Below are 14,864 nucleotides of genomic sequence, written 5' to 3'. Positions count from 1 at the left end.
TCCCAATCGGGATACCGGAAGTGGCATCAAACACAATGCCAGGTGCGAGGTGCTGCTGGAGAGCGCAGAGTATGGCAGGGAGAGGTCTCAACCCAGCAAGTCCCAGGTAAGCGGGGCAAGGGTTAAAAGACAGACCCGTGCAGCCTGCAACACAGGCAAATAAAAACAATTTAAAAGCGCGAGTAGCAGCAAAGAGCGAGGCGATAGCAGCAATGGGGAGAGGAGTGATGGCCCAGTTGGAGTAAGAAAACTAATACAAGTAGGGGCCCCCTGATTCAGATACTGGGCAGACCAGCAGGGGAAAAGGTACCAAAGATCAGAGAAGATAAGTCTGCCCTATGTATTTAAATTAAAGGCTCTTACAGAGTCCAGACATATTGTTCAATAAACACAACTTTGAGCTCACTATCAATCAAGACCGCTTACTGTAATTCGGACACATGATGCAAAAATATATCATTTTTATATATATTTTTCTCGCATGGTATACAAAAACATAATGATCAAAAATGTACATATATAACAATAATTCAGTCACAAAGAATTAAATAAGACGCCCCAGGTCTCCCATTCATCTTTCATTCATCATCACAGACGCATTCTACTCGACTATCGTCACACATTCCAACATTCATATTCTATTCATACACTCCACAGTACTTCAGTACACATCGTACACTATTACGCTGAAGCTGTCCTGCAACGTCCACTCAGCGACTGGCTGGGGAACAACGATGGTGATAGCAGGGCAGAACGTAACCACGCCAACGCACGTTTCAGTGCTAGGCCCGATCTACGGCCGCACCTTCATCAGGACATGTATACGATGGGAAACAGACAGGGGCAACAAGAAATCAAAACAGCGGCCACTCTGTGATAGACAGAAAAAAGTAATTTTAAAAAAAATCATATATAACTAATGATTTCTGACAGGGTTGTTTAGAAAGAAATACATTCAATGCATGATTACATTTAGCACAATTACACAGAGTTGGGTTTCTTATGTTAAGTATTTCAAAATGCATAGTTCGTATTTAAAAATGCATAGTTCATAAATTTTATGCAGTGAGCTCAAAGAGTGTAGAAATAGAAAATAATTTTGCACAATGTCATGAAATATCTGAAAGGCCCAACCGGGCTCATGAACACAGGAATCCCTAGAGATAAGATACTCCATCCATTCATTCACACATCCATTGGGTCAAAGAAAGCATAAATAACAAGCAAAGAAAGAGGGAAAGAATTCTTCATCACACTTTTTTTTTTAAAAAGACAAACATACATAGCACGGCTGCCATTATCTAGGAGGTCATGGGTACAGTTTAGTTTCCATATGGGAGTGTCTGGCAACTAGAAATTTACACTTGCCACTCCGATCACTTAAAAGAATTTACCTCATATATAAGGGTAGCACAAGATTGTCTGGCACACTTTGGAGTACGATGTTAGTAATAGTCGCGTTCTTCTTGGTGGAGGTGCTCCGTTTGAGCAAGAATGTTCATAAAAAAGCACCCAAGAAATGAGGCTCTGTAAAAACAAAAACGTGCCTAGATTAGCGTTACCCATAAGGCAGAGTATCAGGAAGGTAGTGAGGCATTCCTAGGTGTAACACTTACTCGTATGCGTAAGATTATATAAGAAGAACACAGCTTCGTGGGCGTAGTCTTTAGGCGAGATAAGGATTAAAAGATCAGCCTGAAAGCGAAAAGTATATCGTGAGCTGAGCTCGCATCGCCGTTTATAAATTTAGCTGCCCCGAAGTTAATTGCAAGAGATAGCTAGAGTCACAAAGAAACTCACCCTCTGGCGGACATGGGCAGATCGAAATAGCGGTTGATGGGAGGAATCTCAGCTGTTTGCAACCTCGGAGAATCGGTAACCGGCATAAACAAACGTCGGGGATTTATGGATTTGGAAACTCTGGGAGTAACGTAGATTTTTTTTTTTTTTTAATATATATAATAAATAGGGTGCTCAGAAAAGATATATAAGTGATTAACACAATAAAGAGATTTAACGGCTAACTCTGACCCCGCCTGACTAGATCTCGATTTAAGGTAACAGTCTCTGGGTAGTATAATTATCCCTCGATTAAGGACATGCAGAACGGCGGAATCCGAGACTCGGTAGATTAAAGAAACCCGAATCCTCAGATAACTCAGCTCTCTATTTTAAAATATATTAAATCGGAAAAGGGTCCCTGAAGGCGCATAGAGAGGCCTAAGGTGGCAGATAACTTAACTAGAGGACGCCGATTTTTATCTCGCTGTAATGCCTGTCCATCCGGGCGTGAACGCGGGTTCAACTGTTCGCAGAACTCCAATCAAACTCCTGCGATTTAAAGAGACGGAGGGAGGACACACCCACTATCTTAATTAAGGTATCGGCAAGGGGGAAACCCTGGAACGGGCGTATCGCCTGTGGAAGAGCATTATGAGCAGGACTCGTTATTCAAGAATGGTAAAACCCGATCTGGCTGGGACATCGCCACACGGAGCGGTAGAAATATAAAATGCTTTCTTCCCCATTTTATTGCAAGCGATGCGGGGACGGATCAGTTTGCATCGTGAGCCTCAGTAGATGTTGCCAAGGACAATTAACCCTTTAAAGGAAAAGTTTAGATCAAGATAAAAACAGAAAAGACGCAAATAGAACGCCAGAAACTGACATATATAGATTATGCAGGGCGAGGAAAAATGAATATTCATCCAGATATTTCAACCCATGGTAATCACAAGCCAGTGTATCTGCAGACTTAAACCTACCATAGTTATCAAGTTTCTTATAAGATTGCATTCTCCCATGGGCACCACTCACTCAGACCGGAGTTCACAGTGTCCAAGAGGAAATTCCAATAAACCTCCCGTTTTTTTCTCAGTGCAGTGGCATCCTTACCTGGAACATTGCGAACTTTTTCCAAAATCGACCACTTTAATTCCGCCTCAGAATGTTTGGCCATTATCCAATGGGCAACAAGTGGAGCCCCACTTTTCTGATTGCGAATATTCAATTTGTGTTGGCCGATTCGAATTCGGCACTCGCGCCCTGTTTCACCAACATGAGGTAGTCCGCATGGGCATATGATGACATAGATTATGTTGGTGGTTCGACAATTGCTCATGTTCTTGAGTAAGACATGGCGTTTACCGATACTCAAGGTGTTGCCAATGAGAGCCTGTGGACATGCATGGCAGGTACCACAGCGATGGTTTCCTTCGATTGCTGGTAATCCAAATACACCAATCTGTTTTGGTTCTTTTAGGGTCTGGACTGGTCCCTGCACCAAATGGTTACGAAGATTCTTATTGCGACGAAACACAAAAATAGGTTTAGTTATTTGGTTTCCAGTGTCGTTAGTGTTCAGAATATGCCAATGGGAATTAACCACTTGTCAAAGTTTGTTATCGATCGAGTGCTTGGTAATGCATACCAAACGCTCTTGTTTTTCATTATTTTTCTGAAACATGCTGTCCCTGTCGAAGTACCTCGCATGTTTGAAAGAGTCTCGTATGAGGCTGTGTGGGTATCCTCTTGCAGCCAATTTTCCCTTCAAAATGTCTGCTTGGGACAAAAAAATCTTTCATTTGAGAGCAATTTCTCCTTAACCTAAGGAATTGGCTAAAGGGGATCGAATCTCGCTGGCTACGCGGATGGAAACTCCTGTATTCCAGCAGTGTGTTCTTAGCAGTTGGCTTAGTATAGAGAGATACCTACAATTGTTTTTCAGAATGTTTTACCCACACGTCAAGAAACTCAACTCTTTCATTGCTAATGTTGGCAGTAAAGCGAGTGTTCATATCGGCCGAGTTGATCCAACTGATGAATTCGTTAAGCATAGCCTGGTCGCCGCTCCAGATGAAGTAAATATCATCGATGAAGCGCGACCAGGCTCGCACGTTTTCATAAAATGGGGCCATCTCGTTGTGGATATTTATCTCTTCAAAGTGGCCCATGTAAAGACAGGCCACGCTGGGGGCACAAGAGGCCCCCATGCAAACCCCCTTTACCTGATGGAAGTATTGCTGATTAAACTCGAAGTAGTTTTCGCCCAACACGATTTTTAGGAACTCAAGAATCACGAAAGCGTTGGGGAGATTCACCTGTCGGATCAGGATTTCCACAAGAACAAGTAAGGCCCCTTCCTGGGGGATATTGGAATACAAAGATTCCACATCCATGGTAACCAGGAGTTCAGTGTTCGGATCAAACGGCAACTTCTCGATCTTGGAGATAAAGTCGCCAGTGTCTTTGACATAAGACCTAAGCTTACATACGAGCGGTTTCAAGAAGTGATCGATATATTTCGACAATGGTTCCGTGGCCGAACCTATGGTGGAAACGATTGGGCGCATCGGTGGATCGTTTCGATCTTTATGGACTTTAGGAAGACCGTAAATAATGGGCATCCTCGTGAATGTAGGGGTGAGGTACTCTGCTTCTTTAGTGCAAATAAAGCCTCCCTCCTCTGCCTCAGTCACTTGGTGGAGAATACGTCTTTTTAGGGCTTCCTCGGGGCATCTCATGATACGATTGTAGTGAGTGTCCGAGGAAAGGAGGTTGTTCATTTTCTCTAAATACGTCGTGGTTTTGAACACAACAATCCCCCCGCCTTTATCACAAGGCTTGATGGTCAAATCGGGGTTGTCGCGTAATTGTTTGAGGGCCCAGTTTTCTTCAACCCGGAGATTGTATTCTGGGGGTGGAAAAAACTTCAACACATTGTTAAGTTTTTTCATCACCGCCTTTTCAAATACACCGACCTCTGGTCCAAGGACATCAAGGCTGGGTGTGAAATCAGATGGAGGTTTTAGGCCAGATGTATTTTCAGAGTCCATCAGGGTGGGTCTGGTTTGGAAAAACTTCTTCAGGCGAATCTTCCTGAAGAACGCATGGATGTCTTTAATGAGTTCAAACCGATCTAATTTGGTAGAGGGGACAAATGAGAGGCCGTGGGACAAAAGGGACATGGATTCATTGGAGATATTGGAGTCAGAGAGGTTAAACACTGGAATGTTCTTCACCTTTTCCAATATTGTGTGTTCCGGGTCTGAATATACCTCTGAGGACGGCCCGGGCCTTGCTGGAACTGGGTCAGATTTCTCGGTCTGGAATTGCCTCGGCGGTTGGATAAAAAATGATCCTGGCCATTAGATCTATCAAATGACTCAGAGCGCTGTTGAAAGCCAGTGTTGTAGTTAGGATCATGGTTGGGACCGTTGTCACCATCTGAATCTGTTGTATCCGAAAAGGTTTGTACCCTTCTATTCCCCCCTCTGGGATTCCCTTGATAGCGGTCTCCTCCCTCAACATTGGTATAGAACTGGGGGGTTAGGTATGGATATGCCTTTTCCTGCGAAAAGAGTCTTACATCCTTCCTGAACTTCTCCATTTTCCTTTTTATAAGGTATTCAGCGAAGGAGTCGACCTCTAGGCTTATTTCCTCTAATTTCTTAAGGCCAAGATCGACTGGGTTATCCTTCTTAAGTTTTTCCTCCAACTCTTCAATTTCCTTAGCTAGAGTGGCCAGGACCTCACGTGCTGTTTCTACAATAAGCATCATGTAATCTCTTGAGCATCTGTTTGATATTAATGCCCATTTTTCTAGGAGCCTTTAATTTAAATACATAGGGCAGACTTATCTTCTCTGATCTTTGGTACCAGTTGGAGTAAGAGCCTACTGCTCCCAGCAACACACTTTTCTATGTAGAAACTGACTTATTTGCATACGCCCAAAAATATATTTCCAAGAAAATTCACAGTATGCAGTGCACATGTGAAGTGTGGCCATAGTTTGGGACATCAGCTGGAAAAAAAACCACACAAAGCAATAACGCGGCCAGCTTTCAAAAAAAGAGAAAATGTTTTATTGCTGGCGAGCAGTGGTTAATACGGAGGGTGGGGTAGGTGAAAAAGCAATATGGGGCAGCCATTGGTGCTTCATCATAGTGTTTTATTTTTATGGGGAGTCCTGAGGGCAACGCGGGCAGGTGGGGGAAGAGGAACACATACAGCAGACCGAAACAGTGAGGTCAAAGCAACACAGACAGTGAGGGGCAAAACAACAAAGACCACACTAATGGAGGGGAAAAACAGACATTTGACGAGTATGGGGCAAAGCCACACGGACTGCAGGGAGGGTGAGCATAAAGCAATAAGTACAGTGGTGCAAAGCAAATAAACAGCAAATAAAGCAACAATGCAGGTAAATAACAATGCGGGGTTGGATGGTAAAGCAGCACAGCAGGACAAAAGGTGATGGGAGACTGCCTGCATACTCATGAACTCTTATGGAGTGCTGCAACAAAATAACAAGCTGTCGCCATTGCGCAAAGGCAGCCGCTCGTTTATATTTGCAACGCGCTTTCACTTTAACAATAGCTGCTGCCCCACACAGCACCCACGAGTTGGGGCGGCAGCTATTATTAAAGTGAAAGCGCAATGCAAAAATAAACGTGCGGCCACCATTGCCATAGGCGACTGAAATAACATAGTGCTTACCGACTAATGAAGGAGACAGTGTAACGCCGCAAGTAAAAGATCCAGTCCTGATGGGAAATCACAAAAGGAGACAGGGCGGTAACAAGGCGGGACTAAGCAGCCTCATATTGAATCGGAAGCCAGAGTTTACCATGAACAATGGCAACAGCCAATTAAAAATATGGACGGGGCTTCCACAGCACTTCAACATCTAACCCTACTACAGCATACCTCACAGAGCGAGCAGCGCATGCGCTGCAACGCTAGGCTCGACCTAAAAGGCATCTTTCATATTAAAACCTCTTTAAAGCTTTATCTTGGAAATATCTTAAGGCGAACAGAATAAGCAAGCAGCGAGACATGGCCATTAAATCCCATTAGATAAAGCACAATTCTGAAATCAGTGCTGCAGCCATGGCACACAAAGCAAATGAGTGTTTTTGTTTTCTAAATGCTGCATCTTTCCTAAGTTGACCAAATCACCCAGGGGGTCGAAGGCCAGTAATTCAGAACCATACAAAGACCAAAGAATTAAATTCCCCCAACATGGCTTTCTTTCATGGTTCAAAAGACAAGTCACCAAATTTTGAGTCAAATCTTTTAGTGTAGTTGTTGTGGCCAAAATATTCATTTTAAGTGCTGAGCAAAGAATATCCCAACTGAGATTTTCTGAAAAATGTAGTACTAAGTACTTATATGAGTGCACTTGTTCTAAGGGAATATTTTGAAGACACAAGGAAATTGAGGACGTGGGGGTGGGGGCGACATGGTTTTAGTCTTACCTTTATTTGTTATTAGATTATTATTTTTACCATGCATAATCCCAGGTTTTGTGAAAAGTGTTTCATTTAGAAAGGTCTTACAATTATTTTTTAAGTTTACGAAAACAAACATTTAAAAAAAAGCACAGTGTGATTAAGTAATATGAAGTTCAGGGTGATAATGCAATAATATGCACTAGTTCAGATTTTATGTTCCAATTGCTTTTTAGCCCGCAGTAGCTGGGCTATACCGGCCATAAAAGACCCGCTCCCTTGTTAAAGGCCCTCACCTTCGCCTCGGGCCTTTAACGGCCTGTATAACACACTACAGCGGATTATACAGCTATAATCTTCAACTCTAAGATAAAGCCATTGGATCCCATTTACACCACCTAGGTAATCAGCATTCATTAAGTGTCACCTATTTTTGGTGAATAAGAATTGGTCTTCAAAAATAAGACCAGATTAAAAAATAAAAAAAAGACTAAGAAATAATGGCGCAGAAAGCTCCCCTGCTTCAGATAGTTATCAACCGGGATCCTTGCTGTAGGCATAGAAAATAGGAACAACGGACACTAGACCACTACACCATGGGTCTCTGTTAAATCTCTGCTGCAGATTCCACTGACAGGCATACCCTAGAATGTAAAGAAGAACACAGCTATGATAATTCAGCATCATTATCTACCTACAAGAACTACATAGTCTGTGGCTCACCATGCTCTTTCTTGACCTGGTTCTTCAGGCAATCCACGGCCAACTAATGACCATGGCTGGTTCACTGATCACTCGGACTGATAATGTAGGAGAAAACCTAGCATGGGGACACTCCATATTGGAGTAACCAGGCACTTTATAACTAACATAAGATAATGTACAAGCTGTGAAGAAATTGGGGTACAGAGGGTTGTCCTTCATGCTGAATGAGCCAGGGTTCCTCCCATCCTACCTTTCCTAGCTCCTCAATTGGAGTATGAATCGTCACCTAACGGGATTGCGTTTTGGATCAATTCCTTTAAATTCCTATTGGTACGGTTGAAGGAACCTGGATGACTCTGACAGACAATACAAAGGGAGAAGAATAATTGAAACATGTACTCTGTATAGGAAGTTCTGGCTTTGGCTGGTATGCTGTATCTTATATGCTAGGACTTGTTGAGGTACCATAGAAGCATGTCTGAGAGGCAAATCAGCTCAGCTAACTGCCCGCTTTGTGAAATGTATGAAATCTGTAGCCACTTTACTTGCCTCTCTCCTGGCCCCTGATTTGCCCCCATGCTGAATCTCACTCACTCATAATTACTAATATTGCAGGGTTGTGAAGGCTTGGCAATTAAACCCCTCAATCAGATCACGAACAGCAGATGAAGGGGAGTTTTTAAGTTGTGGAGGGAAGGATATCTCATTATTAATACTTTATTAATGCATCTGATATTAATTTGCTACACTTTTATTAGGTTTTTATACACTAGTATTTTTACATACCTTTTCCACCTCATTTAAATGTGTATCCCTCACCTGTTGTCATGCCTGCCAAGTATCACGCATTGGGTGTGACACTAACGCATTTCAGTGTGGTGTTCCGCATCACCGCACTGAAATGCATTGTCACGCATTTTTAATCATGCCAGTCTGAAACTGGCTACGAGGGGGTGCCAGCGCGCACCTCCGGCGCTTGTAGCATATTCTGTGCCCTGGCTCTGCCGCTACCCACAGATTTGCGTTGCCAGCAGCGCTCTGGCTCACTAAGTTAATAGTTAAAGATCTAACTGAGTCAGAGTGCTACAATGTTACAATCTGCCTCCCCGCATTTAATTTCCTGCCACGGCGCAGCTTTCAGATGCCACTTACTCGCACTCTCATCAGACCCGGCAGTACAGTACTCGAAACCATGTCAGGAGTCAGTGCCCGGCTGCCCAATGACTACTTCCATTTCCAGCCACCTTGTTTATGAGAACAAACTGTCTGATGGGCGAACAGGTGACATGTTTTGATGTTTGCACTAGTGGCTAATCATGGCACTGCAGCGGTTACGATCCCACGAGTGGACCCCATCTCATTACTACCAGCGGCAGTCTTGTGAAAGTGCCTCCTTCTGGGGAAATGGAAAAGAGCCCACGCACAGTGGCAGTATTTAATAATTAAAATCGATCCAGGCACCACAAACGGATTTACCTGACCCCACACCGGTGGTCAGGCTGAGAGACCCCCACGGACCACGGCAGCCGCAGGAGTGGTTGTCCTCAGCCCAGGGCACTGTCACCTGTCCACTACTGTGTACAGTACCAGCCAGAATCAGGTGGCCTGTCATTGGTTGCCGCGGGAGTAAGCATGACTGCAAGCCAGACACGGCTGGCCTGTTGGCAGGGCACCGGCTCGCCTCGCAAAGAAGTAAGGTACTGTGACTTATTCTTCTAGTTGCACTTTATGCTTTTAACAATGTGCAGCGGTCATCCGGATCTGCCTGCGGCCGAATGACCGAGAACTGTGCAGTGACGCAGTCTGTCTCAGTAGATTTTTGAGACAGTGTGTTTTGGGGCGGGGCGACTTAGCTCCACTGATTGTGGTGCCACTTATCTTGCAGGTAGAGGGCAGCATGGCCGACCTGTTTGATGCCAGCGGCAGTCACTGACAGAGGTTTGACTCCCGGCATAGTCTGAACATCCTGTGATTTGGGGCAAATAACTCCCCATGCTCATGAAATGTAACTGGTGCTCGTTTAAAGCCATTTAATACCTTTTGGCTGAGCCGGTGCTACATAAAACTGCAAAAAGGAAAACAACCAATTTGGAGAAACCAAGGGTTCGAACAGGCCAGTGTGTGGGCTGACATTTTCTGGCCTGTTAAATCTCTTGAGCTGGGTTTTACTGTTGATTTCCTGACTTTATAAAAAAAAGTCATGCAGCTAGCTGAAATACACGCACTCTCTTATTTACACCTTGTTGCGACATTGAGGCGGTAGTTCATGCCCACCTCTAATGCAACCCCTGAAGTGACAGTTTTGGGCTTTTTTCTGGGTGTGTTTGTTTGCTGCACTGGGTTGTACTCTTGATTTTTCTGAAATTACCACAAACCTTTCCTGCAGTAAAATCACATATGCACGCTGTCTTCCAGTACACAGACCCTGAAGTGTAGGTGTGACAGGTTCACTGTGTGGGCTGAATTGTTTGGCATCGAATTCTGGTTCCGTGCAGCAGTTGTGAGATATTATTAGAGTTCCTATTGCTAAAATGGGTGTTAATTCTGATATTTATATGTTTCCCTCGTCGTCTTTGCTTGATTTTTACCTTGTGAGAAAGTGTCACTCTTAGTCGTTGAATGTCACTCATAATTACACTGAAATTATTAGAATGTCACACAAAAGTAATCTGAAACCTTAGAAGCTATGTGTTGTGGGCCCCTCGAGTTTAATTAATCGTGCAATAAAAAGATCTATCTATCTCTGGAATGTAATGAAGAGTGCTACTAATTCTAAATGCTAGGAAAATCCTGGACTGGCTGAGGGACGCGCATGGATCTTAGAAACTTGAGCACCCTTACCATACAATTGCACTAGAAAATCTATACAGCGCTTACTATTCCTATGTGCTGGCACTAAATCGCTTCCTTACGTGGGTAGTATTCCACACTGTGTAGGATGTGTGGTCGGTAAAGTCTTCTCTACGTTTTGGTCCCATATGGTAAGTATTTCCTTGTCGTGGGTGATAATCACAGTGGCGTGGATATGGCGTTAAAGGATGAAGGAGGTGGAGATGGATTCAATAGTGTGAGAGGCAGGCGTGCAGGTTTGGTTTTTCAGTAAACTGGCAGATTTGAACATCTCTACACGTCTTCTCTTAGCATTTTTGGGATTACAGTCCTCTAAACCGGTTACCTGGCTGGCTCGTCCATTCTAAGATTTTTAATTTAAACTTTATGGTGCAGGGCAGGCACAAGTAAGAGGGAGTGATGGTGGGGAGATCTATCGGGATGGACTTTGCAACTGTCATCCCATAAATGTTAATCATTGCGAGTGTCAAGAATCAGGCATTTATGTAACTAGTTGGGAAACGAGGTTGTACGTTCTCGGCGCAGAAAGAGTAACAATACAGAGCAAGTATAAAAATCTGTGTCTCAACAACTCATCTGATATCAATATTGTGTGAGGAAGTGATAACAGTATCTAGATGTCGCTCATTCAACTCACACGCAGTCAGTTGAGTGTGTGGTGTGCGGTTAAACTTCCAGCCTACTGCTGAAATAAGTTCCGGTCAGGACTCCCCAACACCGATATCTGCCCTTAGCATACAGGGCTGCAATGGGAACGAGGCTTATAGAGTACTGCGCCGCACACCCCAAAAGAACCGTTACCTTTCAGTCCCAGTCCCATTGCGCCTATCACTCGCTCCGTCTCGCCTTGGCCATACATGAAAGCGGTGTCCAGTTGGTCAAACCCCCGCGCCGTGAACTCCTGCACCGCTTCTGCACTCCCGCTCTGATCCAAACTGGTGCCGAAGGCCATGGTACCCAGGACGGTGGTCGGTAAGGACCGCGCCATGAATGCTAAGGAAGAAGCGGATCGGGACATGCGAACACCAGCTCTCCTGTCCTGAACTTTGAAACAGATAATCTATCTAATACGCATGCGCGTCATTTGACGTCCGATGGTAAACTCACAACCTGTCGGTGATTCGAGGATATGCCCGCCCACAGCTTTATGGGTAGTGTAGTTCGCTTTTAGCAAAATTATTCTAGTCGCCCTGGGACTCATTTATTTATGCATTTTAAGCATTTTTATAAAGCGCGGGCTTTACCCGAAGATGTCAGAGCGCTGTATAAGAGAACCAGTTACGTTACATGAGGGAAATATAACAAAAATAGCAGGACACGGAATCAAACACAGCAGGCAAGAGGAACACAATATCAAACAGAGCAAGCAAGGAATGTACAACAAATAAATATAACAAATTTACAATGACTAACGAACTTAGTGGTGGGGTCTGAGAATGAAGGAATTAGTTCTGAAAGTATCTTTGGAATAGAAGAGAGATTTGAGGTCCGCTCTGAAGATCCGGAGCAAAGGAGGAAGCGAGTTCCAGATTCTCACCGCATTAAATGAGAACAATTGAGCCATACATTTTTCCCTTTTGAAGGAGGGGGCTCAAGCAGGAGCTTTTCCGCATTCCGAGAAGGTCTCAAGCGTCCAGACAATTTCAGTTTATTCACCAGATAGCGAGGGGATGAAGAGTGCAACGGTTTGTGGGTAGTACCGCCAGTGGGCCGCCAGCGGCCCGGCAGGCCTTCATTGGCGGCCCACGACCTTGTCTTGCAGTTTCTACGGCGGGCAATAAACGCAGGAGCATAGGTAGTGAATACATATTAAATAGGTATTCACTACCTGTGCTCCTGCAGCCATCTTCTGTGTTTACTGCTGGCCTCCGTGACCTCAGGGCACCTTCGGAAAGGTTCCCAAAAGGCCCTTTAAAAGTCAGCTGTAAGTAAGGGCTTTCACAGCTGACTTTTAAAGGGCCTTTTGGGAAGCTTCCTGTTTGGACAGAGCTAGCTAGAGGCAGAGAGACAGAGAGAGGGAGACGGAGAGGGAGGGAGTCAGAGGGAGATAGAGGGAGCGAGGTAGACAGAGGGAGACAGACAGAGGGAGACAGAGGAAGACAGGGAGGGAGACAGAAAGAGGGAGGCAGGGGGAGGGAGACAGAGACAGACGGAGAGAGGGAGACAGACAGAGGGAGGAGGGAGACAGACAGAGGTAGACAGAGAGAGGGAGACAGACAGAGGGAGACAGAGGAAGGGAGACATAGAGAGAGAGAGAGAGAGAGAGAGAGAGAGAGAGAGAGAGAGAGAGAGAGAGGGAGGGAGACAGAGGGAGCCAGAGAGAGAGAGAGAAAGGGAGGGAGATAGAGAGGGAGAGAGAGGGAGACAGAGAGAGAGAGAGGGAAATAGACAGAGGGATAAAGAGAGAGTGAGACAGAGGGAAACAGAGGGAGACAGAGAGAGAGCAAGAAAGAGAGAGAGAGGGAAAGAGAGAGAGGGGAGACAGAGAGAGAGAGAGAGAGAGGGAGACAGAGAGAGAGGGAGGGAAACAGAGAGAGAGAGGGAGGGAGACAGAGAGAGAGAGAGAGAGAGAGAGAGAGAGAGAGAGATGTGTGTATGCCGGGTCTGGTGGCTCAGTGGACGAATGCGTCTGCTGCAGGGGCATGTGTTCAACCTCATGGTCACATTTTTTTGTTGTTCTAGCCCCGGCCCCTCCCCCACTGACCCCGCCCCCACCGGTGCTCCCAGTGCTTAATTTGTAAAATTTGAAGTGCAGGTGCTCAAATCTTTGTCGAAGGCACACCTACTTGTCTTTGGCTCCAGTGTATGTAAGTGTGTGTGGTTCTATATGTGTTTGAGTGCGTGTCTGCCTGTTGTGTCTTTGTGTGTGCGCAAGTATTTAAGTTTTGGTGGGAGTTTTTAGGACTGTGTATGGAAGTATTTGTGTCTGGGGTGTGGGCATCTATGTATCTGTGTGTCTGCCTGCATGAGTGTGTTATGCGTGCCCAGGTTAATGTTTGCATGCGTGTTCCAGTTGCAACTAATACATTCTCATGAAGTGCCTTCCTGTTGTAAAAAAAAACTGCGTGCTTCTTGGTCCTGATTTTCCCCTGTCAAGTGGAGGGCGTGGAGTTCGATCCCTCCCCTCCCACATGGTTCTTCCACTCCTTACATTCCCGAGACCCTACAACTTCCTTGTGTGCCTCTATTTCTCTCTGAACAGGTGTCTGCCCCGTTCTGTTCTTTGAACCACCAGCACCCGGCTCTCAGCCGCCTAGAGAGGGTTGGCAAGTGCCTTAGGGCGCATGAAGGGTATTTCGTGCAGCAAGTGATTAAAACCTCAGCTCTTGAGAATGAGTGGGGTGTCTCAAAGAAGTGAAGGAAGCCATAATGGCCGACAGTGTCTCCGTACGAGAAGTAGTTGTTGAACACTTGAGTTCAACAGTAACACTGTGCCACTGCAAAGTCCCAAAGCAATAGCTAAGCATGGAAATTACTGTATATCAATTACGTGCACCAGCATGTGTAGACCCGGCCCTGCTAATTAGGTGCCGGTGCTAAGCACCGGAAAGCACGGGCACTAATTAAGCACTGGGTGCGGCCCTCTGCCACAAACCACACTGTAAATTTGGCCCAGAGAGAAAGTTTGTGAGTACCCATGAATCTAGTGCAACACGTTATTGGCATTAAAAGTCTGACACACTTTTTAGCTAAAATCAAAGTATTTGTAATACTTTCAATAGTACAATGTTTGTTGTTGCTGCATTTCGATTTTAAGGTTACTTTGACGTGTCACTTTTTGTGACACGCTTAGATGTTTGGCAACTCTCTGAGGTTTCTCTTGGTCTCCGAGCAAGAGTATCTTGCCTTGTAGAAGGTTACATATTCTATGCCACGACAACATACACATTTTTTATTTTTTTTGCAGGTTTATATAGTGCAAACTCGACCAGAAGGTATTGGACCGCTTTACATGAGCACCAGTTACATTACACAAGGATACATTCATTTTTACGTCTCGCTACTCGCTGGGCGAGAGATATTGTAAGAGATGGATTTGAGAAGGGGACTTGAAGCCCCGGCCCTCATTTTCATTGG

General features: G+C 44.9%; 1 protein-coding gene across 1 annotated transcript in view; it reads right to left on the bottom strand.

Annotated features, from left to right (window-relative positions):
• AKR7A3 (aldo-keto reductase family 7 member A3) overlaps window positions 1-11,858 on the bottom strand; it is a 310,621-nt gene extending 298,763 nt beyond the window's left edge. The window contains exon 1 of the mRNA XM_078642494.1: window positions 11,589-11,858. Within this exon, the coding sequence (XP_078498620.1) occupies window positions 11,589-11,805 (217 nt within the window). The 5' untranslated portion in view covers window positions 11,806-11,858. The remainder of the gene's footprint in view (window positions 1-11,588) is intronic.
• Between the last annotated feature and the right edge of the window lie 3,006 nt (window positions 11,859-14,864).

The sequence above is a fragment of the Lissotriton helveticus genome, chromosome 5_1, assembly GCF_964261635.1.
Source record: "Lissotriton helveticus chromosome 5_1, aLisHel1.1, whole genome shotgun sequence".
NCBI classification, from domain to species: Eukaryota; Metazoa; Chordata; class Amphibia; order Caudata; family Salamandridae; genus Lissotriton; species Lissotriton helveticus.
The sequence above is the reverse complement of the archived record's forward strand: the minus strand, read 5'-3'. Positions and strand labels throughout refer to the sequence as shown.